At 44.2% G+C, this 26,564-nt stretch overlaps 1 protein-coding gene and 1 long non-coding RNA gene across 2 annotated transcripts; one reads left to right on the top strand and one right to left on the bottom strand.

Moving 5' to 3' along the window:
• The first annotated feature begins 1,178 nt into the window (after nt 1–1,178).
• LOC115604698 lies at nt 1,179–3,234 on the top strand. Its single transcript, XR_003990380.1, has 3 exons — nt 1,179–1,334; nt 1,632–1,878; nt 2,916–3,234. It is a non-coding gene; the product is annotated as an uncharacterized LOC115604698 (long non-coding RNA).
• Nucleotides 3,235–5,002: 1,768 nt separating this feature from the next.
• BPIFC (BPI fold containing family C) lies at nt 5,003–23,103 on the bottom strand. The gene is given in 16 exon segments (XM_030478004.1): nt 5,003–5,115; nt 5,666–5,742; nt 6,853–6,919; nt 8,000–8,042; nt 8,426–8,493; nt 9,111–9,281; nt 10,289–10,342; nt 11,288–11,461; nt 13,010–13,101; nt 14,303–14,363; nt 14,451–14,514; nt 15,229–15,384; nt 18,314–18,442; nt 20,530–20,641; nt 22,945–23,064; nt 23,067–23,103. Coding segments are annotated over 16 exon segments (1,503 nt in total). The 3' UTR covers nt 5,003–5,037.
• Nucleotides 23,104–26,564: the final 3,461 nt, after the last annotated feature.

Here is a 26,564-nt window from a genome sequence, read left to right as displayed (position 1 = left end):
GGAACCCAGTGGGTATAAGGTGGCACTTTGTGCTCTCCCTTCTCCTGTGTGGTTCGACTGCCTGTTCTCTATCTTTAATTAGATGAGAATTTAAAAGGAAGCAGGTTTTGGCCACAGTGATTTTCTGTGGCCAGTGAAAACAGCTATAACTGGAGATTGAGTTGGTGTCAGGCAGGCCACTTGGGGTTGGGAGGAAAATGGGCCTGGGGTGACTTTGTTGGTATCTGTGGGGCAGGGACCATTCTTGGGGGAGAGACACGAGGGCAGCATTACTTCTAGAAACTGAGTACAGAAGCTCAGGCGGGCTCAGCAGCAAAGGCTGGGATGTCAGATGCAGTGTGAGTGCAGAATGGCAGAAGAGATTGATCTGAGACACCCAAGACCTTTGGCATTTCGCTTCAGCACACCCAAATGTGTTGCAGGGAGGCTGCAGCAGAGGTGCAAGGTGAGTCCTGGACACCTTTACACTCATCTCTAAAGATCCTGCCTTACAACAGCAGCCAGGATCCAGTCTGGGCAGTACCCAAATCCCTATCCAGGTGGATTTCGAGCAGTAACAGCTCTTGTGGCTCTGAAGGGTTTGGGTTAAGTCTGGTTGGGGTGAGGGTTAGTTTCCAGCCACAGCTGCTGGAAATCCATCTGGAGTGGGTTTGGGGTGTGTGTTCATTCCTGCCTTGATTTCTCACTCTATTTCTCAAGGTGCTTTACTGACTGACCATGGCTGGGAAGGGAATGACCACGTACAACACTGAGGCGATGAAGAAGTGATGGTTTTGTAAAACTGGAGTTTAGAGTTCCATGGAACAAGGAATTTCTTCAAGCTCCCAGAGCTCGAGGAGAGGTAGCAGACTGATCAGTGAACCATCTGAGTAAGAGGAAGGGTGACAACTAACTTCAGACAGAGGAGAAGGCAGGTGGGATTTTGACAAGCCCAGCGAAACAGAAGACAACTGTGTTCCTACAGGAACTTGGTTCACGATAATACTAAACATCATACCCCTGAGATACTAGCCGCTTGCCCACAGAGACTCTTATTCATAGGACGTGTCGTTCCTCCTGGGGAACAAGCACCTTGCTCTCCCCTATTACATACAACACGACTCCCCTGTGCTCTGGACAGCCTGGAATGCTGATCGATGTTCCCGCAGCACCTCCCTGCTCCACTAGAGGGCGGCAACGCTCCGCCCCTCGGGCTGTTCTCCCTCCCCGGGGGCAGGGACCGCACGGTCTGAGGGGTCCCTGGCGGAAAGGGGGTCCCGCCGTGCCCCTGGCGAACCTCGCGCCCGGGCAGCACCGCGGCTTGTGGGGGTGTCCGGGCCCGGCGGGTCTGAGGGGTGAGGGCCGGGAAGGGGGGCGGTGCGGCCCCGGTAGCGCTGGGGTAAGGGGTGGCTGGACGCCCGGGGCTGGTGGTCGGGCAGCTCTGTCCCGGGGCTGGCGCTGGCAGCTCAGACGCTGCAGCCCGTTGGCGGGGTCTGTGTTCGGGGGTGTCTCTGAGCTGCACACGGGGACACGACGCCCGTCGCTGTCCCTCACGGTGTGCTTGGGGTCCGTACCGTGCTCCCGGGGCTGGCGGGGGGGGCCGCGTCTGGGGTCCCCTGTGGTGCTGTTAATGCTTTTTTGGTGCGTTTTAGGGTCCCCGTGTGATGCGAGTGCTGCTGGAGTTGCCACATCCCGCAATGAGACACGTTCTCTGAGCTGCACCCAGAGTGTTTCCAGCGCCGGACAGGCCAGGACGGTTTGGGTTGCGCAGGCCGGACATTCCCGCACATCCGGGCATGACCCTGGCATTGGAGCACGCAGCCTGGATGAGTGGGGGGGTCTCCAAAGAGCGGGAGCCCAGACGAGGGGAGTTGGCAGCTCGTTAGTGCCCTAATGCCGGTGAGTAGCCAAAGGCACTGAACTGGCTCCCCCTGCCTTCTGCTGCTGGGTTTGTCCGAGGCTGCTTCTGGTTCCCCCCTCCGGCTGCGGGCTCCCCCCTCCTGCGGGAAGGTTTTCAGGGGAACCCTGGTCCTCGCCCGCCCTTCCGGGGAGAACTGGCACGTTGCTGGGGTCGCGGCCCTGCTTGTCCCTCCCCGGCCGTCTCGGGGGTGCGGGGCCAGGTTGCCGGGGTTGGCCGGGGAGCAGCTCCGGGGCTCTTTGTGCGCGGCTGTGCTGCTGGGAGCTCTGTGCCATGTCTGTCCCTGCACAGGGATGCACATATGGATGGGCAAAGGAGCCCCAGAAGCAGACGGGCTGCCTGCCCTGCCTGTGCCCACCCGTCACAGAGCAAGGAGTGTGCGGCTCCAGCATAAACATGGCCAGAGGCTGGGGGTTTGGGACCCGTTTTGCTTTTGGGTTGGGTTTGGTTGTTTTGGGTTTTGTTTTGCATGCTTGTTTTGATGTTTCACATTTGATTTGGGTTTGGGTTCATTTGTGTTTTGGTTCAGGTCCCCATTCCTTTCAGGCCCAGCTCCTGTTCATTTGCAGCTCCCTCTGGTTTCTCCTCTGGGTTTGGCTCCAGCTCACATACAGCTCTGACCAGTGTCAGCTCCCAGTTGCTGCTCTACAGGGATGGACAGAGGAGCCACAAGAAGCAGCTGGGCTGCTGCCCTGCCTGCGCCCGCCCGCAGCGCAGTGCACAGCTCTAGCTCGGACATGGCTCCAGGTTGGGGGTTTGGGCTCCCGTTTGCTGGGGGGGGGTTGAGGTTGGATTTCGGTTTCGATTCGGTTGTTTTGTTTGTTGGTTCAGGTCCCCATTTTTTTCAGCCACAGCTCCTGGACATTTCCAGTTCAGTTTTGGCTTCAGCTTACTGGTTTCTGCTCTGGGTTCAGGTCCAGCTTACAGACAGCTTCAGCTCCTGATCATCATGGCTCCAGCTCATTTGCAGCTTCAGGTCAGTGGTTTGTGCCCTCATAGCAGTTCCATTTTTTTGCAGCTCCAGGTCTCTGTTTCTGCCCTCCTCGATGGCTCCAGTACCATCGTGGCTGCAGCTCGTGTCCATCTCCAGCCCATCTTCGCCTCCAGCTCCTCGATGCCCTCGCCAGCTCTGACTCCAGCCAGTTACAGCTTGTGCTTGTTGAACTGAGCCTGGCTTGTGGCCAGGTTGTAAATCAATCACTGTCATGATGTGTGGATATGACCTGTCATGATTGCTCACTGTCCAGCCTTAACTAGGACTAACGAGCGCCCAGGACTCTTGTGGTGGTTGTACATGCAATGAAGCAAATAAAGCGGTGCAGCCCAAACCCACTGTGAGAAGCACCTTTCGCCCCAGAGACTATCTATCTCAGATGTTGAACTTGGGCTGGTGCATGTTGGTGTCCTGGCATTTTGGGACCAAAATGACTGGATCCCCCCCTTCCGGAGGGGGTTCATGCACCAGCCCATCACCCCCTAGGGCACCCAGCCTGGCCCCGGCCTCAGAAACGCTTGCTGGGGGCTCGTTTCTGAGCCCAAAGGCACAGGACTCGGGCTCTGGCCCAGCCCCGGGGCCAGGGCTCTGTTCTGCAGCTGGGAAATGCCCGGCTGGGTCCGTGCTGCAGAGCCCTGGCCCCGTGTCCTGAGCACCCAAACACCCTCCGGAGCCCCAGAGCACCAACCTGAGACCGCTAACACACTCCTAAGACCCCAAACACCCTCCGGAGCCCCAGAGCACCGTCCTGAGCCCCCAAACACTCTCCTGAAAAGCCCAGCACCCTCCTGAGACCAAACCCGGCCCTGACTGAGCCGCGAACCTCCGTGTGCTGTGGGGCAGGGCCGGGCGGTGCTTGGGAACTGGCCGGGGAGACCCACGGGTGGCTCGGGCGGGGACGGGGGGCGCCAGCTCCGGCCCTCCGGGCTTTATTCGCCGTCGCCCGAGCCCCACCGCTCCTCCGTGCGCTCCCCGCCGGGCCCCGGCCCCTCCGCTGTGCCCCGACACCCGCCGGGTCGCGGCATCTGCGCCCGCTCCCCTCGCCTCCCCTGGGCCCCGCCGCGGGAGCCCGGCCCAGCCGCTGCGGCACCGGCGAGGCACGAGCCACAGCCGGGGGGCGATGCCGACGACAACGGTGGCCGCCGGCGCTCAGATCGCCACCGGCTCCGCCCGGGGCGGACGCGAGTCCCGGGGCTGTGGGTAGGACTTGTCACTTGGGACGGGGGGATAGAACCTCGGCTGGGCCGGGGGAGCTGCGAGGGCTGCGCGGAGCCCGCGCCGGTGAGGCAGGACCCGGGACCGGGCCTCGCCGCGCCGGGGCCCTGCCGGTGTCCGCCGCTTCCCAGGCTTTGTGCGGGGCTTTGTGTGTCCGGCGCTGGTACCGCTGCAGAATGGACCCGGCTGTGCGTGGACAGCCTGGAAACGCGATCTCTGCCCCCAGGAAGGACCGGGCCGGGCCGAGTTCTATCCCCTGGGGAGGGCTCAGCGTGCTCCCGACTCGCTGCCCCATCGCATCACCCGCATCTCCCCAGGCACAGGTCACACAAACACCAGTGACCCTCAGGAACCGCTGTGCGGCACCAGCCCCGCAGCCCCTCGGCGCGGTGCCGGGTCCCGCAGCAGGGTCCTGGAGCGCCATGTTGCCGAACAGGCGTCCCGGGGCCGGGCACAGCCCACGGCGGCTCCTTGGGGATGGTGGGAACGGGGCGATGCTTCCCATGGCCGACCCTAGCAGCGAGAAGCCGGCTCGGCCCGGGCTGCTCCCGCAGACCCGGCACCAGCCCAGCGCCGGCGGGCTAACCCGGACCCCGTCAGACCCCAGCAGATACACGGCTCAGGGCAGTGCTCTCAGGCGACCCACAAACCAGCTCACGAAGTGCACAAGTCCAGCCCTTGCTCCTAAGCTTAATGTGCCAGGACAATAACCTGGTGCTGGGCATCTCCTACACGTGGTGAGCTCCGGAACAGTGCCACCACACGGATATCCACCCTTTGCCACCTAGAACTCCATCTGTGTAAAGACTCTCTGAACAGCAGTCTCAGGTGACCGAGAAGCCAGCTCCCTAAGTTACAGCATCTACTCCCGACAAGCAAACAGAAGGAAGACTACATTTTTGTCTTATTACTGTTTAAAAGCAAAGGGACATTAGGAGTGACTGTGAAGGTCCTCATCTCCCCCTTCCTTACGTTTGTAATCAACGTCTGTAGAAATCACCAGATGACCCTGAGGAAAGAAGAACATATAAAATTACCTTACATTTCAAACGCACATAGTCAGTATCAGTACTCTGGGACTAGATCCCATGGTAAGACCCTGAGCAGGGCAGGAGACAAAAGTGGCTTTATGCCTCCTGAACTTTAGTCAACTTTAAGGTAGGGATGGGCTCTGATGTAAGTTAATACAGACCTCCAAAAGGCTGAGTAACACCACAGAGACACTCCGGTTGCCTATAAGCACAGGTCATAGAATGGCCATAGCAGTAAGGACTCTCACACTCAGTGCTCCTAAATCGTGCTGGGAATAGCGGCGCTGTCCTTGTGGTGTCCCCATGCTGGCATACCCCAAAGGGCTAGTGGACTCTTTACAACCTACAACTGCTAGGGGTGGGAGGATGGAGGGCTCATTTTTGGTCCAGAGTTTGGGTTTTATATCTAGTATATAGTTAAAGCTTTTACTATTAGCAACATTTAGACTTACCCAACACAGGAACACATAAAAATGCGCAGGCCTGACAAAGAAGCAGTATTATTTAACAAGAAATTGGGCTTCTCACCGGATTCATTTTTATTACAGGTCCAGTCAGGGTAGTGTGGGCCAAGTTAAGGAGAGGAAATCCTCTTCCTAGTTTATCTTCGGAAAGGAGAAATATAAATACATTTGAATGTAATTACAAAATGTACTTTAGACGCATCTTTCTCAAGGAACTCAATTTGTTTTGCAATTTCCCTTTAACCAGCTGCCCTTGTGCTTCTCAAGGGAGCTATTGTTCTTATGTGCTAAAAAGCAAAAAATCCTGTGAAAAAGTTGCATACAAACCTTTTACAACCTCTCGGCTGTCTGACTCTGGGACCTGCCTTTGCTCCTCTTCAGATATCTGCCCCACAAGATCTGGTTTCTGCTGTTCCCCATTCAGACTTGTTCTCCATCTTCTTTTCATTTTCTTCTCTATCTGATCCTCTAATCCTGTCTGTCCCTCTTATTCTCATGTATCTCTAAATCTTTGGATCAAGCCCAACTCTATTTCTATTTGCTTTTCTTTTTCTTTTGCATCCCTCCCTTTCATTCCAGTGTGAGGCATCCCTGCCCATGGCAGGGGGGTTGGAACTAGATGATCTTAAGGTCCTTTCCAACCCTAACCATTCTATGATTCTCTCTCCTTTCTCCTCATCGAAGGAGGAAAGCTCACTTGCTTCTTCAGCAGTCTCCTCACCTCTGTTGACCTCATAGGCACCTTGTACTCTTCCACCTGCTTCTTTCCACCTTCACTTCTTCATCATCCCTCACCCTCTGCATCTCACTGAGCTGATTTTCTATTTTGTCCTGTCTGTGGCAGCCAAGTGAAGACAAATGCAAAGGGAGGTGATAAAGTTAGAGACGCTACCCTGAAGCCCCAAGATGCAAGCATGCTTCTGTGCTTCCCCACTCTGGGCCACTTTATGATCATAGCTTGACTGTAAGGACAAGATTCAAGCATGCCTCAGCTCTGCTGGTACACTGCCTCCAGTGAAAATGAAACCCAAGCCCAGTGTCTGGAAGTGAGCCATGACTTACTCTGTCCTAGCCCCTCATCTGTGTGACTGATGGACTGGGACTGAAGTCCAGCACAGAGCAGACCTGTCCAGATGTAGCCAAACGGACAGAAAACCTTCCATAACACAGCGTTTAAAGCTGGGCACTCCCTTTTATGGTTTCAGTCCTGCTTTCCACCAACCATGTTCAGGAATTGGCCACAATCCTTACCATTGATTACTGGGATCACTGCACTCCGTAAAGCGTAAGACAGAAAATTCTCTGCCACGGACATCTGCTGTGAGGGGGAAAACACATTTGGTGATTATTGCCTGATGCCTATGGGATTGCAGCTTGACACAGGAGATGGAGGGTTAGAACTGGAGTGATATGTAAAAAGGTCAGAACAGAGCTTGACAGTCTCAGGCAAAAAATATCTTATTTTGTTTAGGTTGCAGCCCCAAGATGTGAAATACACACAGCAAAGAGCTGTCCAGTTTTCCTGCACTAAGTTAAATTGAAGTCTTTTATTTTTTAAGTATCTGGGTTGAACCTTAACTTTAGGAATTAAATTTGTTCAACCTCATTTCAGCTGCCAGGACTCAGTTCTCAGAACTGAACTGTTCTCTGGATGGCAAAAACTGCTCTGTCCTGGTGGTCTGTCTTACGCCACCGTGATTAGTGCCCTCCTCCTGTCACTTAAAGCTGTAGGTTGGGCTGAGCTGCTGCAGTGTCACATTGACCATTTCTCAGTTTACAGTGGATGATCTAACAAATGGCATGGGGTTTCTTTTATTCCCTCTTTTTGACTTGCCTTTTTATGATATTTCATTGAAGTGAATTAAGATAATTCCTGAAACTGAGTTTACGCCTGACTTTGTATTCACTCCAACTGCTACGTCTACTCAATCCAGCTGTGAATTCAGGCGGGCTGTCAGAAACAGCTAGAAGAGGTGCTAATCCCATGCCTGTTTTTGTGCTGCTGGATACTGAAGTGAGCAGAATCAACTATGACTGCTTGCTAGGTCATGCAGACCCAGGCAGACATTTCTCATTGTTTCAATTAATGTTACATGGTAATAACTCTGTAATAGTTGGAGCTTCTGATGAGAAAACAAACCAAAACCAGCCAACAAAAACAAACAGACAAAAACCCAAACCAAATCAAAACCAAAAAACCCAAACCCAAACGAACACTCCAAGAGGTATTTCCTCCTACTGGAAAGAAAAAGAAAAGCAGAGAATATACTATTTCAAAGCAGAAAGAGCAGTGGCATGATATCCCCAAGACAGACCAAGAATTGTCCAGCAACAAGTTCAGATGAATTTCTGTTAACTCTGAAGGGCTCAGCTACTTTTCCCAGGCACATCAACTTACCTCTGAGAAGCCAAGAATGGAGCGTAGCAGGGAGAACTGGAGCCTGAGGAAAAGAAGTAAAGGAAGAGGATTCACTAGACAGGATGATGGCACAAGTGACGCACACTGCTTGAAGCTTCATTTGTGGAATTTCACACTGATTTCATGCTGATCCACGCATTTAACTTTGCCAAAGATTATTAGATTCCCAACAGCTTTTAATCAAAACTGGCGAAACTACAACTGAGTTCTAGAACCACTGGGATATTTCTGATACTAATCTCCTCTTACAGCCATTTGTAGTACCTGGCTGTGATTGTAAGACTTGGGAAACAAATGTTTCTGGAATTGCCAGACACAGATGCCTGCAATTCATCTTCAGATCACTGTACATATAATCATGGGGAAAACCAATATTTTGTTGCTTCCTGATTTTTCCTTAGTTACCTCTTCAGAAGTAATGAGATAATCAGCTTCTGTTTTGTTATTGTCAAATAGGCTCTGGTACTGGCTGTCTGCAGGGAAAAAAACAAAAACAGTCTTCTGTGACTGTATACACAGACAGATACTGTCTTAGATACAGGCACAGATACAATTGCTTTTGTGATTGGAAATACAACGTCTAAAGCTTTTATTTGGTCAATACATTTAGATAGTGAAATGATTTGTGAATTTGCCACTTTCTGCCAGCAACTGAGGTTGTGTGAGCAAAGTGATAATACTGCCCTGATTGCCTCCTTATCATTAGGATCATTTAAGTCCTTGCATGGCTGACATAATTGGTTCACTTTCAACCTAATGAAAAGATGTCTGGGGACACACTGAACTATTTTATAACAAACAGGTTAGCAAGAGTGGGCATCAGATAATCACATTTTTATATATTACAATTTATTCTGCAATGATCACTCCACCTCCCACATGGAAAAAAAGGGCTTTAATAAGTAGCTCTCCGCACCTGCCTATTAAATTCTACAATATGTGGTGCATGTTTCCTCCCTGTGAAATACAACAGAGCAGTATGCATATTTGTGGCAGACCAGTATATGCTATTTTATGCTGATCTAGAGGATTACTGTGTGATTTGTTCAGCCCCAGCATTGAATGTTATCTTCTAGCTCATATTACTTACTAGATTCCCGGCAAAGATGTACTGGGTGGTTGAATGAGGCAGAACAGCAAATACTTCCACACAGCCAGTGATCTGTAGGATGCATCTGTCTGCATTTAAACTGACCGCAGGCGGTGAGGTAGCCATCAGCTTCAGTAGCATTGGGCATGCTGTTAAGTAACTCAGGCCAATCTGTGGAATTTGAAAGAGGAAAAAGATATTGAGTTAAGCTTTTCTCAAGCCACAGTTTCTGTGGCTGCATCGTAATCACCTGCCATATACCAATCCTCTTGTTCATTAACCTATATTAAAAACACATCATTTTAACTGCACCAACAGAAATTATGAATTTAACATTACATATACTCTGAATTTCAAAGACTGTAAAACAAATGATGAAGTTTTAGACCCACCAATATTGAACATATATAGAGAAGTAATTTAAAGGTTGTTCCTGAAAAACTGATTTCAAGATTTGGGGATTAGCAGTCCACATTGAAGAAATGAGGGAAGTGAGTGATTCCAAAAAAGAAGAGGAAAAAATTTACCCCGACAATACAAAGAATTTGGAAAAGAGGCAGCCTTCCAAAAGAGCCAATCGTTTGAAAAACAGAGAAACTCCTAGAAAGGGTTGAAACTAGATGATCTTTAAGGTCCCTTCCAACCCTAAACATTCTATGATTCTGTGACAAAACTTTAGTTTGCAATGCCACAGATTGCAAATTTCATAGTTTTATAGAAAATGATGCCATACTAGGGATTTTTAAAGCATCACATAGTTTCTTCTATCATATTTATAAACTCAGCTACTCATGACTATTACTTCCCATTGTACATAATCACCAGGTATCTTTGCATAAAGAGGTCAGGCTACCAGTAGCAGAGATATCATTACTTGGAACAGGAATGAGACTGATCTCACAGAGGTCTACCACTTACTCTTTACAACTGTTTCAAACACTGAGAGCAGATCTAGCACTTAGAGGGGCAGAGAACTACTAGAGTAGTGTGATATAGTTAGGAAGAACATAGTTATGATGGGGTAGACATGTATCTTGGAATCTTGTACTAATCAAAAACCAGCTCAATTTCTTTGTCTCTTACAGACTTTTGCAGATGAATTAGTAGACAGATAATATCCATAAGAAACGTTAGCTATTGCTCTTTCTTACAAGGTCTGTACAAGTAAAAGTACCCACCTCAGGAACAAAACCTTTGAATATGGCAGTATTTAGGTTAAATGTTGTAGCAAGCTGTAAACAAATGGAATAAATCAGATCATTATATCAGCTTGGAAATGAGTTGTTTTTTTTAAAGAACAAACCAAACCACAATGTATCCTGTTTACTTTACTTTTACATAATCCATGTTCTGATTTACAATTTCCTTGTCCCAGAGTGATTCCTAGGGATCCCACAGTGCTCTGTGGGACAGAAGAGAGACAGATTTCTCATGGACATGTTTCAGAAGCAGCTACCAGTGAACAAGACGTGGTATTCTGCTTACTTCCTGCCTTTGGGACTTTCTTAGATGAAATACATTGAGTCTGTCAAAGGCAGTCAAAAATCTCACTTGGTCTTTTGCTGCTGACCACTGATGATGTTTGTCAGTGCCATTTGTGTCAGCAATTTTTAACAACACCCTCTTAGCACCATTTCAGTTAGAAAAACTTCTTGGAAACTCTTGACTGTTAATGCCAGTATGGAAACAGCATTTATGAGAGAAGTCTTGTGTGTTCCTCACCACAGCTGGAAGCTTAGGTCCCTTGTATCTGCTTCTTACCTCAATCTGCTGCTCTGTTAAGTCTCAGGGTTTGTTCTAGCTCTCAGCATAGGCAATACATTTGTTGTGAGCCTCTATGCAGCAGTCTTTGGCTTCAGTACACTTTTTCCTGTCTTGCCCTTTCCTATATGGAATACATGCAGAGAAAAGCTTTTTTTTTTGGTTCTTTCTGCCAGTTCTTGCACACCAACTCTGTGATGTTCGTATCTGTCATTCCTTGCATAGAGCTGACAAGAAGTTCAGACTTTGACTATTTTAAATGACGACATACAGAATGAATGCCATGAATCCCTCCTACAAGTGGTAGAAGTGTGACACAAACCTGTGTGAAATGGCAAACATAATGTGTTACTCTCCTTTGCTGACCATCCATACTGCTGATATATGTAATTCTACTACATGCAAATTCTACTCACCTCTTTGGACATGGTGATGTTAAAGGCCCCTGCTCTGTAGTAAGCCAGTGAAGCAGACTTAAGAAAATAACTGGAAACTCCCAGGTATAGCATGGAATCATCCGTGTTTGGGAGAGCAAATGGAGCTGGCACAAAGGGAGGGTCTGTGCAATTTCCTACTGGATAGACTGTGCCCTGCAAAGAATCATTGTCAAGTATTTCTAGTTATAAACATTTGTATCTGTCAGAATACATTGGGTTGTGGTTGAACAGAAAGAATTCTTCCTAATCTGAAGAAAAGCTTGACATTTAAGAAAACCTGAAGTAAGCAAATAAGTTTTTGATATGCCCTAAAAATCAGCAAATTCAGGCTCTTCTGGAAAAATACAGGACTCACAGAGAAAGTTTGAATTTGAGCATTCAAGTGAGTATTCTGAACTGCAGCTATGAGACACACACACACAAAAATATCCTCTGGACCACAGTTTCTTTCTCTTGTGGCAAACACACATTTGTTAATCTAATTCTAATGGTGACATTTCAAGAAAATCTTCGAGCACACCCAAAAGCACTGGAAGTTGCTTAGGACAGGGACACAATACCTTTTATACCACCTAACTCTTAGCCCTGGTCCAGCTGCCTCAGTTTGGGTGCTGCAAAGGTGTGGGACCTTGGTTCAGTTATATTAAGAAAATAATTCCTAAAATTTGAGAAGGTATGTGAGCTCAGACCATGCAAGACAAGAAAAGTAAGAACAGACCATAAGCAGTGTATTTACCGACACTAAATGATTAGTAGCTGAAAGATTCAACAGGAAAAGTACTGACATGGAAAGGTATAAAACCCTAAGAAGAAGAGTTGAGAGTTGGAAGATGGCAACTTATAACCATCAAGAAGCAGCCTGTTCTAAGAAGCACTAAAGACCAGTAACTTCCTTAACTAGTAACTGACTTACAAAGACTCATCTGGTATCCCACTGGGGTGTCAGCATGTTAAAGCTTAGCTTGTAAGTTCTAGTTAGCTAAGGTACCTGATAAATAATTGCTTAGTATTTTTAAGCTATGTATATCCTGCTTGCAGTGGTTTTTGTGGGTGGTAAAAGTTGCTTGAACAAAATAATGAAGAGGGAGAGTTCCAACCATAGCTCTAGCACATCTTTCTTAACTGAAGTCAGTTTTGAGAGCCATGGGGATGCTCTGAATTACCAACACTGTTGAAGTTGCTAGAAAAGCTGGGTGTTGCTGAGATATCTCTTGCCAACAAAGGTGAAAAATAGGTAAGAAAGGAACTGCTGTTTGCTGCTCAAGGATTGTCTGTGACAAGTCTTTTTTCCTGGGTGTGACCTGTACATATACAAGATATTGAGTCATCTCAAATCAAATGCTTTGGATTGCAATCACATTGGTAGCCATCATGGATTATGTATCACCAGTAACAGTCAAAGACCAAGCAGCAGTGGAAGAGCAGTGCATCTAAAGAACATCTTTGTGCTGTTTATAAAGCACCTCTGAAGGGTTTCAACTCTGAAATAGCTTTGGTTATTTAACAAATGCAGTTAATTTATTAAATAAACAATTTTATCTGTTTTCCAAAATAGCTCTTGACCAAAATATCCAACTGTCTTATTGCTTTTCTAATTAAATATTGGAGAGGCTGAGTAAGACTGTAGTGAAAGAAAATGAATCAACACGAAAGAGAATCAAAAAAGTCTCAGAAAGCATGATGATATTAAAGACAAATTACCTTCAAATCCAAGTTCATGTGTGATTTGAAGACTGCAGGAGAACTAACTAGGGAATAGTCTATTTGTGCAAAGGCATCAATCTGGCTTAAGACTAGAAGGATGGATAAAACCAAAACATCTGTTATTACAAAAGCACACCACAAGCAATTATTGTTTAGTTAAAGGCAAAGACATGATAGAAGTTATGAATCTGAAAAAGAATAATGGTGGGAAAAGGAAGAAGAAAATAAAAACATGTTATAAGGCAAAAAGAGTATTCCCTCTGGAAAAGTCAGATTGGCTAAAACTAACTCACATACTATGTAGATTAATACACATGATCACTACAGTTTTTAAGATTTTCACTTCCTTAATCTTTTGAGGAGGTGCTACACCTGGGATAAGTGGTCTATGAGTCAGTGATCGTGATCTCCCCCTGCCAGAATTACCTTTCCCCTAATTTCATCTGGGTTTTGCAACTCTATACAATACTTGATGGACTGTTGCCTTAACAAACCATTATTCACTTCTATGGTCACCATCTGAGACAGGTATAAATTGCTACCCATTGTTAAAATTTGAACAAGTTCACCAAACAATTTAGCTAAGCTAACGTTAACCTTTAAGTTCTGACATCAAGAGTCCCTCGTCCAACCAATAGTATTGCGAAAAAACCTCACTACAATCACCATGAAAAAAAAAGAAAAAAGCAAAAAAGCAAAAAAAAGCTGTGGCATTGATTATAGTAGTGAAAATCTTATTTGTGTTTTTGGACACAGACTTCTAGTGTCTTCACGTCTCTGCAAGACACAGGAATTGTAACTGGTGGGAAGAGAAACATGGTTAGTGTGACAGTTTTCCTGCACCATCTTGTTATCTCACTGAACTCTAGCTCAAAACAAGATGTGCTATGTTTGTAAGATCTTACAGGACTGCAGTGCAGGATGGGATGTTTGTGAGGTCTTTAGTAGGTAACTGCTAACTCGGTTTTCCTGAGACCAGGTTTTCTTATGTTCCCAGTAACAAGAGCATAAAGGATCAGCATGAAAATGTTCATCTTAAAAATCTAAGGAAATAACACAGGTCAGCTACAGCAGACTGAAAAATTAAAGGTGACTTGCTACAGGCACAGAAGAAATCTGAATATTCTATACAAGGTGAATGCAAGAGATTTCTAGATTGGGGTATAGAATAGGTTAAGGTACAGAACAATGGCTGTATTTTTCTTCCCTCACTTTTTTTGTACTGTGAACACAGGAAAGGTTTGGTGTCTAATAAAAAAGGTTACAATTTGAGCACTATGAACAACTCACCCTTATGCTTTCTAAGCTGCGCATCCATCATTTGGATTTTGTATTTGATATTTAGGCATAGCTATATGAAAAGAGAGACAAGTCAGTGATGAAAGAACTGTGTTTCAACTCCTCCCTTCGCTAGCTGAAACTGTCTTTGCAAACTTACATTTTTATTCAATTTGGTGTGAATGGGCTTCTCGAGATAACCAGATAGAAAGCTGTAGATCCAGCTGGAGGAAAGGAAATTAACACAATGACTTTTTACCACGGACTTTTTACCAAAGATCCATGAGATCCTTGGAACATAAAATCTGGCAGACTGGGGCATCAATGTTGTTTACATTAATGAAAAGCCATTATAGCTATATTGGTAGAGTGAACAGTTGACTGGTTTCTTTAATTTGTGAGTCTCAGTCAGGGGTTCTCAGTCTTGAGAGTTATTTAGAAGGCAACCTGTGAAGTTGTGAATGTTCATGTTAACATCTTGATAAACAATGCTCAGTTAGCCATATTTTGAATAAGACAAAAAAAATCATAGAAAATCAAAACGAGAACTCCAAGCATTGTTTCATGTTCTCTTTTGAAAGCTTTGTTCTTAAATTGTAGTCAGCTTGTCAAAAGGCATAATCTGCCTAGATCACCTTCATACCTGCAAACCTCCATTTGGAATCTTGTACTCTTTAATATGCTCAAATGGCCATTTTTTCGTATGCAGTATGTCTAGTCAGCTCATTTGCTGGCGCATGCACAAAGAAGAGTGGATTAACCACACTTCACACACTCAGTAAACGAGCCTGGTTTTGAAAACAGACCTTTAAAAATCTATTTTCACAGCCTTCAATAGTCAATCAGATCCTGTAACTGGATCCCTAAAAATAAGAATTTGAATAAGCTACAAACCCTGCTATTTCCCACAAAGTATTTAGAAAACCTCCTTTACCTACCTAGATCCACCATTTAACTTGACTTTTACACTATTAATGCTCGTCTGGCAATTGTGTAGCAATATGGACAAGTGGCCTGTGCTATCCCGTGACACTTTGATGATAACTGCAATAAACAGTCCTGAGATTGACACAGTAATTCCTCCTTGGTCTTTGCTGCTTGGAGAAAAGAAACAAACTCAGTCAAGGAAACATCTGCTTTAAGGGAACAATTTAAGAAACTACCTATAAATCAAGTTTGAAAGGACTTCTTGCTTCTATCATCTAGAATGAAGAATGGGTTTTCTAGGGATTAAAGTAGATTAGGGACATGCATGGTATTCAAAAAACAGATTATATGCGTGAGTTTCCAGGATGTGAATTTTCCAGTGTTGTGCAGAATTTGACAGGTTTGCAAAAATGTCACAATTTCACAGCAACACAAGACATTCCAGTCCTTCAGGATATTAAAGGCCTTCGGACTGCAGCAGCAGAAGTCAGGTAGTTATTAAATATACAGCCCAGTGGTTCTCAACTTTGCAATTGTTATATGTTCCTCTTTACTGTAATGATTTTCAATAACCCTTTAAAACATATAGATTACTCCATTCTTTGTTCAGCCCCAAAACCACTAATTTTCCTTTCTGTAAAAATTCCTACTAAGACCCCAGCAAAAATATCCTTATACCTAAATACCATCTAATTTAGGTATTGGGACTACAATTAGGAGCTGTGGAAGCTGTACAGCATACAGAGAGCTGAATGGATGTTAGAGCAGCCCTATAAAAATCTTATTTACCATAACAGAACTGGCACTGAAAGCACCAGTTTTCATCCCTTCGTCCTGATTACTTAGGCTTTCTTTTTGCAGGCATTACTATAGTAACTGCCTGGGAAAAGTATAATATAGCTACTATAGTAGCTGCACCATACTACAGAGAAAGAGCCCTTGCCAATATGAAGCTCAGACCATGAGTCTTTCTGCTTTCCTCTTTATTTTTCAAGCTAAGCAAAAGTCCTGGGGAAAGAAATTGTAATCCCAAAAGACTAATCTCAACCCAGCCCCAAACCGTAGACTACCCCTGACCAAACCAGTGAGTAGTACTGCCAATCACAAAGTCCCTCCTACCACCACTATCATTTTAAACTGCACCTTTCAGTCCATATATGTGCATCAAGCGGCTGTTTGGAGAAAGCCACTCTTCAGAACCTCATTTTCCAGTCCCTAACCAAACTCCTGTACCACAAGCCATTAGGAAAAAACATTTTCCCAAGGAGGGTTGTGCAACACTGGAACAGGTGCCTTGGAGAGGTTGTGGTATCACCATCCTTGGCTGAACAAAATCACTGGACAGCTGACCTGATCTAGCCTGGTGACTTCTCTGTTTTGAAAAGAAGGCTGGACAAAATGATTTCCAGAGATACTTCCTATTAGATTTACCCATCCTTGAGTGACAAGGACCACTGCAAAAGGATCTCAACCCTCCTCCCTTTCTGGGCTGCTTGGGAGATGGGGAGAAGCCCAGCTAATTAGGTCCTCTGTTCCTGCATCCTTGTATCTGCTCTTCTTCAGGAGGAATCCTGATTCACTGGGGCAAGGCTCGGCTCCATGCCTCCAGAAGCAAAGAGCCTGCCAGGAGATTTTACGACTGACAGAGTGCTCTGGGACACAATGGAGAAGAGAGCTACAGCGAGAGCTGGAAATACAGGGATAACACTATCACAACTAAAAAGCTGTGGTAAGACCTATCTTACTGACCCTGGAAACAGCCCAGGGTGGCCAGTAGTATCCCTTGGAAATCTCATTTTCAGCTGGCTCCTCTTAGTCTGCTATGCAGAAAGCAACATGTAGGACTAGAGAACAGAGGGGGTGAGGATATGGGCATATTCTGGATCTGTCTAAAAGTACAACCATTCACAAAAGGTAACACTAAACAGAGCAGCCCCTCAACAAGGCAAGAATACTCCTTCGCCCCCTCAACTCCACCAAAACTGGCTTTAACCACCTCCACCATGACCTGCTCCGCCAAATCCTGCACACCAACTTCCTGCCTCCCTTGCTCTCTGTGAAGTCTTTAGAGTTTTACACATCTGGGGTCTCTCCAGATTGTGCCCAGGTCCTTATCCTCTAGCAAGAGGGAAATTGGCTTTGTGTTTGGAACTGCTGATTTGCCCTGCTGAACACAGTATCCTTTTCCTCACAATACTGGTATAACAGAAGGAACAACAGGCAGCTTGGGGACACAGTGAGAGCAATTTCCAGCACCAGTACTGAGACCGAATGCAGGACTGCCTGTCCACATTCCTTCGAAATCAGGACACGCTGTGAAACTTGCAGCCTGGTGATCAATCTTGTACTATCTGGCTCACAAATAGAGCAATGCCTACTGCTGTTACCAGTTACTCCATTAACCCAAACTTGTAAAGATTAGCACCTTGCCAACTTTTCTGATATCCCAGAAGTTTTAATCTTCCCCCTGTCCACAAGAAAATCCACAATATTATATTAAAATTCTAGAGCAAAAATGCTGAGGTAAAAAAGTGGAAAAATCAGTATTCAGTCATGTCATTAAAAACAATCTCATACTGCACAGGCTTAAGAAGCTAAACCAGTTTTTCATAGTGACCTTAATTCTGAAGTTTCCAAAGTTCTGAATTGGTTGGCATTGTGACAGTGCCCTTCCTTTAACAGGAGCACTTTGGAAGAGAGTATACACTATACCAGCAAATAGATAATTAGCTATAAAGTCAACCTTCCAGTTACACTGTACAATGAAAGTAACAAACGTGGCCACTGCAAACTCTGTGGTCCTGTATATTCATGTCATGTCATGTAATATACAGTCTGGACAAATTGAGCATACTAACAGATGGCTGACCTGATACTTCCCAAAGAGACAATTTGAGGAGTAGAATAATTTACAATAAAAAAGCATTAGTTGGCAGGGGATGTTTTTCCTTAAGAAGTTTATTCAAATAGATTGCTATTAAATGATAAAGCATATCTGACCTGAAAAATAATTACCAAGAACATTTCTTAACTTCATTTGCAATCTTTCTCCCAGATCTGCCCCCTCCCACCTGTATCTCTCTGTACAATACTTACAGCAGCCATGCGTTCATTTTCCAGTCTGCACTGATTGTAGCAGAAGCATGTCCCACTGACAGACTAATGCCAGTGCCAGGAATAAAGGAAGCAGAAGATTCTGGGAAATCTACACCATTAACTCTGAGCCTACAGAATACAGAAAGTGGGGTATTAGACTGCATATCAAAAGAGTAAGAAAGACTTCTGATCACTGAAAACCCTTCAACTATACAAGGCAAAGTTTATGCTTTGGTGAAAGAATTTCTCAGAAATTACTAACCCTTGTATATTTTATGAAAAAAAGACACTTGCACCATTACACTTAATAGCATCCTTGGGAAAAAAAAAACCCCACCTTGATATCTGGCCAGGCAAAAAAGGATGTCTGGCTAAAACAAAAACCTCCCCTTGGGAGAAAAACAAACTCCTTAAAGCGAAATGTACTCGCTGGGGTAAAACAAGTCTGTGTGTTAAACCCAGATGCTACATCTATAAACACATGCAGGTTGTCTGATTGCTAGCATTTGCTGAAGAACATCAAAGTTTCTCTTTCCCCAGTCCGCTCCCTTGTCTCAGCAAAGGGCTCTGGAGAGGATCCATTTTTCTAAACAAAATCTTACTTGAAGATTTCCCTGCCAAAACAAATGTTTCTGATACTCAAGCATATTGTCTGGCAAATGGGTGTGTTGAATAAAACTGAACATTGTAAAGATATCAGCTGTAATCTTATCATGTAGCATACATTCCTCATTGTTTCCTGATATCTGTCAGAGATCTCTGAAACAATTGCCTTTGATCTACTTTCCCCGGCGCAGGAGGCACCAGCTTCTTTTGGTTAAAATGACCATAATTTTCCAGTAACATCTTGGGCAGCAGTAAGGATACCTTTAATAACCTTGTTGGCTTGCAGTGAGCTAAAGTCAGGTTATCTACTGGGAAGATGGCCAACTTCAAGAACTACGGTTGGGAGAATGAATTGGGGTTTTGAAGACCATGTAATAATTTAGGCTGGAATGGGATCTCAAGAGATTTTATGGTTCAACCCCCTACTCAAAGCTGGGCCAACTCAGGGGCCCTGCCCACTTGACTCTTAAACACCCCCAACAATGGAGATTTCCCAGCCTCTTTGGGCCCTTTCTCGGGTGCTCCCTAGCATTTTTTCCTAACTTCTAATTGGAACTTTTCTTGATGTAACTCATGTCTGTTGTGCATCATCCTTCCACTGTATACCTCTAGGAAGAATCTGGCTCCATATTTTCTATAATCACCAGCCAGAAGACAGTGGAAGACATGTAGTAAGACACATGCACCTCCACCCCATAGTCTCTTCTTCTCCAGCCTGTCCAAACACAGATTTCCCAGATCTGCAGGGATTAAGGTCACAAGGATGGTATAACAGAATGAGGCCTGCTGGAAAGCAGGCTATTGGGAAAATATCAAGCATAGGCAAAGCATGCAGACTCTATCCAGTAGAAAGTACATGAAGTCTCACAGATTGGTATTTCTTGCCATGGGTAATTTGTAAAGAAAAGGAAGTAAAATGCTACTGACCGGCACACTTTGACTTGATAGTAATATTAAAAGACCAGAAGTTTCTGTTTTTCTGATGCTGAAAAACAGCCTATTGGAAGATGGGATTGAAGGCTGTAGAAAAACCTGCTTTTATTTTAGTCTCCTTATTTGGAGAAATTGTAGGAAACTCTATAAAACTGTTTTTCTACTGGCTGTACCTGGTACATTATTTTCCTCAGCAGGAAATAGGTGTTGAGCCCTACCCAATCAAAATCCTGATTTACCATCATAAATCCACACAAAAAGAAGTCATCTTCCTGCCGTGCCAGGCCAGATACACCACCCCCTGCACACATTTTCATCTTAGCCCTTTGGTGGCTTTTTCTCATCAAACACAAACAAATTATTTTCACTGCTACAGGTCCCTTCTAGCATCAGACTATTAATAACACCAATTCTACCATCTTTCCCACCCATTTCCCCTGCTCTGTCATAGTCATGCTTAGACGTGTCTTGTCCCAAACTCTGATTAAAAAAACCCCTAAAAAAACTAGCCAAGGTGCTCCTTCAGAAGCTTTCTAAAACTCATCTCCAAGTGTGGCAGAAGGAAGGACTTAAAAAACAAATCAGAACAACAGCAACAAAAAAAAGGCTGCATAATTATTACTATGTGATAATAATAAGCTGTTTAATCCTAAAACTTTGAAATGTATTTACTTTACCTTGAAATGACATAGTTGACTTTAACAACAGAGAAACTCTCCTGCCCACTCCAGCTTGGGAAAGTCTCTTTCTGTACTTCTTGCTTCAGGAGCTCTATCCCAATCCTCCTGCCTACAAGGGGACAGAGAAAAGCACATGCCTTGCAGACTGGATTCAAGCACCCAAAGGTCCAGATATACTGCCAAATAATTTAAATATCACTTTTAACATAGTTCTTGAAATGCTCTGATTCTATGATTCTTATCTAGACCTCCTTCCAGCTACTGATACACCCATTTATAACTTCTATTAGCCTCATACACTAATGATTTAACCCAAGATCAAGATAATCTGTTAGGACCACTTTGTCCCCGAGTTGTACTTTATATTCTAAAACTCCTGTTAGGTTTCTGAAACTGTTTCACTTCCTTCACTCACAATGGGGATAGCCTTGGGAAACACTTGGTCATCACCTTTACCTCAGATTGTCTCAAAGCTTTTGGATGAAAAAGACAGTTAAGAAGTAGCAAGATGACTTCTATACATAGTGCTTACTTATGAAAAAAGTGCAATATACGCATCTGAAGTGCTGGCATGTCAAATGCAGAACTATCTGGATCGTTGCTTGTGTACAGGAAGTTGTTTGAGGTTTAAAAACAATCCTTTCAAATGTTTTCTTCCCATTTCTTTCAGAGTACACTTGTTTTGCCACTGCACCTTATATATTACAGCATGCTGCAGATTTCTGACTTATTTCCTTACTTTCTCTCCTTGCTTTAAGGAAGCCCTACTTTTTTGAATGCTTCAGTGCCACTTGTGCATTGATAATACACCTAAAATCAACAAACAGAACATCTTTAAATCCAAAATTCCTGGTGCCTTCCTTCTTTTTGCTCATCTTTGATAAAGACACTGCGAAAACTTTAAGATAGGAATGAGGTTCTGTTTTCAGATATTTTTAGCATGAGTTTCTTTAGCTTTTGGCCACACAGTTGCTAAATACAAAATATGTATTTTTTTCTCCCCCAGACTTCAGTGTATTAAAAAAGCAAAGAACTGAAATCAATGGTAACTCATCGCCGGAATACCTTTTTATAAAATGCATCTTTTATGAAGCAGAGATGAATTATGATTCCCTCAGAATTCCTGCCTCCAAAGCAAGATATGGGCTCCCACTGAAATAACTTAAAGCTCTCTTATGGCTGTCAGTGAAGGCAGCCAGTGATCCTGGTGGAATTTCTCTCAGTGTTCTTGCAGCAGGAAAGGAGCACGTAGGCAGGATCTATTGCCTCAGCCTTCAAATCTCATATTGAAACATGAAAGGCACCATGCTCAATACCTTTGGGAGGCACACTGTTAATGTCTGTTTTTGCTACTAATGCAGGGGTGTTGGCTCAGCACTTGAAGGCCAGGCTGAACGTCACAAAACGTGCTGGGCTCATACTAAGAAATACCAGGCTGAATCCTCATTTCTAAAGACATGAGAGATCCCTGGGGTACGACTTCTCCTGTATGTCATAAAAGATAGGAAGATCAGTTCTGGTTTGGGTGACTGATGTTTGCCCTACACTTCTCAACTCCTCAAAGCCTTTAAAACAATGCTCAGAGAAATAAGTGGACCTGATCCCTGCTTTCATCTCGAAGGCGTAAACCCTGAGCTTCTACTTTTCATTTCACAAGTCTATTGTTTGCCTGTCAGCATGTTCAGAACATAAATGACGATTAATCCTTAGCATGACCCAGCCTTTGTTGAATTTGTGCCTTGTTAACCTTGATTATTAATATTAATTCTGTAAACAACTGGAATTATACTGTGTGCCCTCCACACCCATGGACTAGGTCTTAGGTAAGAGACAGTGAAAGTTAGCATGATTAGAAAGAATACGGAAAATATATTGTGGAAATTGCTGATATTCTGTTAAGGGGCAGAATTATGGCAGGCAGTTACTAGATTTTTTGAAAGAATGGCACATTCAGATGCTATCCCACGCCAAAGAGACGAATGAGAGTAAAAGTGTGCTGCTACTTGGCTGTTCCAAAATGGTAAGCTTTTTTCCAAATTATGTCTTCTTATCTTCAATAAAATATTGCACTTTCAATTAGGTTTTTGACACTTTAAAAAAAGGAGCAATTATATGACCATCTCATCCTAGTTCTAAGAAAGTACATCGATATGAGGAATATAGTAGAAACACTGTTGGAGTGTAGGAGAATGTACTCACCAATAGAAGGATAAATTCACACCTGGAGTGCACAAAAAGGAAGGAAATAAGTGAGAGAAGAGACAAAAGCTGTTCCTGGTGTGAGGTGACAAAAGGAATTTATTCTATTTCAATATTTAAGGAGCTTGTTTCTACACTGCAGTTTTATTAAGGAACTATATTCTGTGCATAAAGTATTTATCATAAATTAACTTCTGGCAATGTCTGACATACCATAGTCCAGCCCTTTCTGAGTAATCCTCACTTTAAGACCAGGATTAGCCTCAAGCTGCAAGGACAGCCAACACAGCAGGAAAGAATACCATGTCTTTAGCATCTTCTCACCTTTGCCTCAGGACCTGTTAACAACATTTATGATGCAAACATAATCATAAACGATGCACACCATGAGTCACAAAATATCTGTATCCATCTCTTCCCTCAAGGAAAAACTCCTTTGTTTCAATTTGTGTACCTGTCTCACCCTAATGAAGTACCCTACTTACCAGTCTGTAGATACCACATTTGGTTTCTCCTTTGTGAATAGTCTGCAAAAACTTTAAGTAAAACTTGCAATAAAGATTATAGCTGAAATCTGCCCAAGAACTAAGAAAACTTCTGAGGAAAAAAAAAAGTCACTATCATTGTCTTGTACAAGTTTAGCACAGCCATAAAACCACACTATCTTAAACTAACCAACCTCCTAGAGTATCTCTGAAGAATTGTGTCCTTGTCTTGCCTTGGTCCTGCACTAAACTCCCCACTTGCAGCTCACACAAGAATTCCTTTCATTTCCAAAAATTCACAAAAGAAACCTCAATAGTTAACAAACACAAGACAAACAGTTCTCAAACATGATAGCAAATATAGTGTCTCCCAACCTGAAATCCAGAAAGAGCTCTTTAGTTTCACAAATCTCTCTGCTGTTATCACAGAACTGGGAATGGATTTTTCAGTATCTCTCTTGCTCCATTGTTTCTAGTTACTCTGCCGCATGCTCAAATATAGGTAGGTTTTCTACAGCTCACTCAACAATGCCAGATCAAAAAGGACTCAATAGCTTCAAGACTTTAACCCTTCCTACACACTGATATTCCATATGGAATATCGCCTCTGAGGGAAAAGGAATACAAAATTTATGTTTGATAGGAGAGATATATTGGCAGGAATACTTAAAGCAAGCAGCAAATGACACAGACACAAGTTTGATAAATGACACTAAAGCAGGTGATCTCCACCTCTCCACAACTACTGGAAATACCTACAGAAAAAACTCCAGTAAATTCATGTTTGTGGTTTTCTCCATTTAGTGTGAAAGCAGTACTATCCACTTCCCAACTCATGAGGCAGCAGTCACTCTAGCACAACGAAACCTTGAAACAGAATCCATAGCAGGCAAATGCTGCCCTTACCCCACAGGTTATATTTGTGAGCAAGTCTGGGACCCCACTAATCTTTCGGAGGCTTTGCAAAGGCACTGTGTTAGCACAGCTTTTCCTGATCATGGCTTGCCTACTGATGCCCTTCATAGGGTCTTTCAAAGCCTTGCAGCAGAGTTGCCAGAGAATTATTAACCTGTGCCAGGCTGCAAAATAAATAACATAGCCGCAGTGCCTACATAGAATCCATTAACAACGGATAACTATGTTGGGAGGCAGTTGTCTGATGAGCCAATGGAAAAAAATCACTTTCCACTGTTTGGATCCATTGAGTTCATGTTGCTGACCTCTGTAACTGCCCTATATGAGCACCTGAACCAGGACTACCACATTCATTTTTACCAAAGCCCATTTAGCAAAAAAAGAATTGGTATTCTTCTTCTAGCTTTGCACTGCACACTTGTAAGGGTGATCTTAAGCTGGTCCCCAAGAGACACGGGAAGACTAAGAAATATTGAGACCTTGGACAGGAATGCAGGAGGCATTACTTGTCTGGGATCTGCCCAGATTCAGACCTGAGTCCATCATTTGTGTAGATCTATTCTAAGGTTTCCTCTCTAGTTTTCTTTGAGCTGTTTGGCTCACTCATTAGTCTTGTGTATACTCTCTGTAGTGGCAAATACAGAAAGAAAAGTAATGGAAAAGGTCCACTGGCTCACAGCTTTATTACTACACTCAGTTTTCAGGGGAAAAAAAGTAAAATTCCATGAGCTATATAACTGAAGCAATGACCTTTACTTTTTATAGTTCTCTACCATGGGAAGTTGACTGCAGGTCAACAGGACTCCAGCTATATTAAATTTCAAATTTCTCAAGAGAAAACATCAGGGCTATCAATAGGGTTTTCCTTCTTTGGTGGAATGGATGCTATTGCTTGTGTTCTACATTGACCATGTAGGGGAGAAAAACCTTTAATAAAGTACTTCGAGCTGAGAAACCACATTGTCTTTAACAACCATTCTCAGCTACTTATAGCCAGCTTTCTTTAGTCACCATGCTGTGTATTATTTCAATGAATTAGACTTACACATAATTCACCATTTCTGATGAGGGCGACCTATGCTGAAAGTCAAAATTCTTCTGAATAAAACCCCTTCTTCTAGCTTGTAAGCACACAGGTTTCCTGTACTATTTTGACACAGTCCTCTTCCCAGCCTGAGGTCAACTTCACACATGGCCATTGGAAGTCTCCTGCCTGCAGACCGAAACAAAATGAAAAAGGTGGAGAAAAATATTATTCATCAGCACTTTTAGAAAGATGTGTGACGAAATAAATAATATCAGGTCATTTGAAATTTGCACAGACAAACTTGAAAGCCGTGGAAAATGTTTTAGCCTTTCATCAGGACCATTTCTTATGATGTTCTCCTGTTTAATACTTACTGTCGTGTGGAGAATGTGTCTAAACCTTATATTGAGGCATGATTCATAAAATTCAAAGGGAAAATTGGCAGAATGCCATCAGGAATGCTCACTTGTGAGTGGTGTAGCTGGTTGCTTAATAATAACTACTATAGCTAGCTCCTGAGAAACTTGAACTATTTTGTTTCAGGCAACTGCTTTAGCTTGTGCAAGCTACTGAAATGGCGCTTCTGCTACAAACATCACAACTGTACCCAGGAACATTTCTCATACTGGGGAAGCCTCCTCCACCCTTCCTAAGGAGGCGCAGGCTAAGCTGCCCTGGTGCCAGTGAGAATGCTGGAAGGTGGCTGGGACAGGGACAACACTAAGGACAAAAGAGTGAGGCATCCACAGCTACTGGAAAATGGTCATGATGTTGAGGCAGCGGCATGACTCACCGGCCTCAACCTTCAGGAGAGAGGAAAGCAATTTCCAACAGACACAATGTTCTAAATCCCTCTTCACACATTCTCCTTTCTAGCCTCTTTATCCCTGCCTTTACCACTTCCTCCCACTCTCATCCCCCTTTGCCACAACAACTTACTCTTCCAGATTTATCCAGGATGTGGCTCCATTTGATGAGGACTGCACAAGCACTTCTCAGAAAGGGTAGTAGCAAATGGCACAACAATTTTCTTGGGAAATCACTTGGTTTAATGCTCACAGCTGAGGGCCTGCTACCTACCACCAAGCTGACTGTAATGAGCATCAGCTCTTCCATTGCTCAATGAGTGGTATTCCATCTCAGTAGTCCCTTTGCCCTTCCTTTCATCACTTCATCAATACCAGCCTCTCCTTTCCATCAAGTAATTTACTGATGTGTTGAAACCAGGTGATGGCTGCCCTTCAGTTTGAGACTTATTTGACAGCAAACCAGTGCTATCAAAGCAAATTGAAGGTCAGCAACCACAGGGTTGGTTTAGGTGGGTTTGATGACCATGTTCAGACGACATTAAGGGGATTTCACCTGTAGCCCAGAACAGAATTTTTGTTGTTTTAGTCTCCTTTTTC

The sequence above is a fragment of the Strigops habroptila genome, chromosome 3 (assembly GCF_004027225.2).
Source record: "Strigops habroptila isolate Jane chromosome 3, bStrHab1.2.pri, whole genome shotgun sequence".
NCBI classification, from domain to species: domain Eukaryota; kingdom Metazoa; phylum Chordata; class Aves; order Psittaciformes; family Psittacidae; genus Strigops; species Strigops habroptila.
The sequence above is the reverse complement of the archived record's forward strand: the minus strand, read 5'-3'. Positions and strand labels throughout refer to the sequence as shown.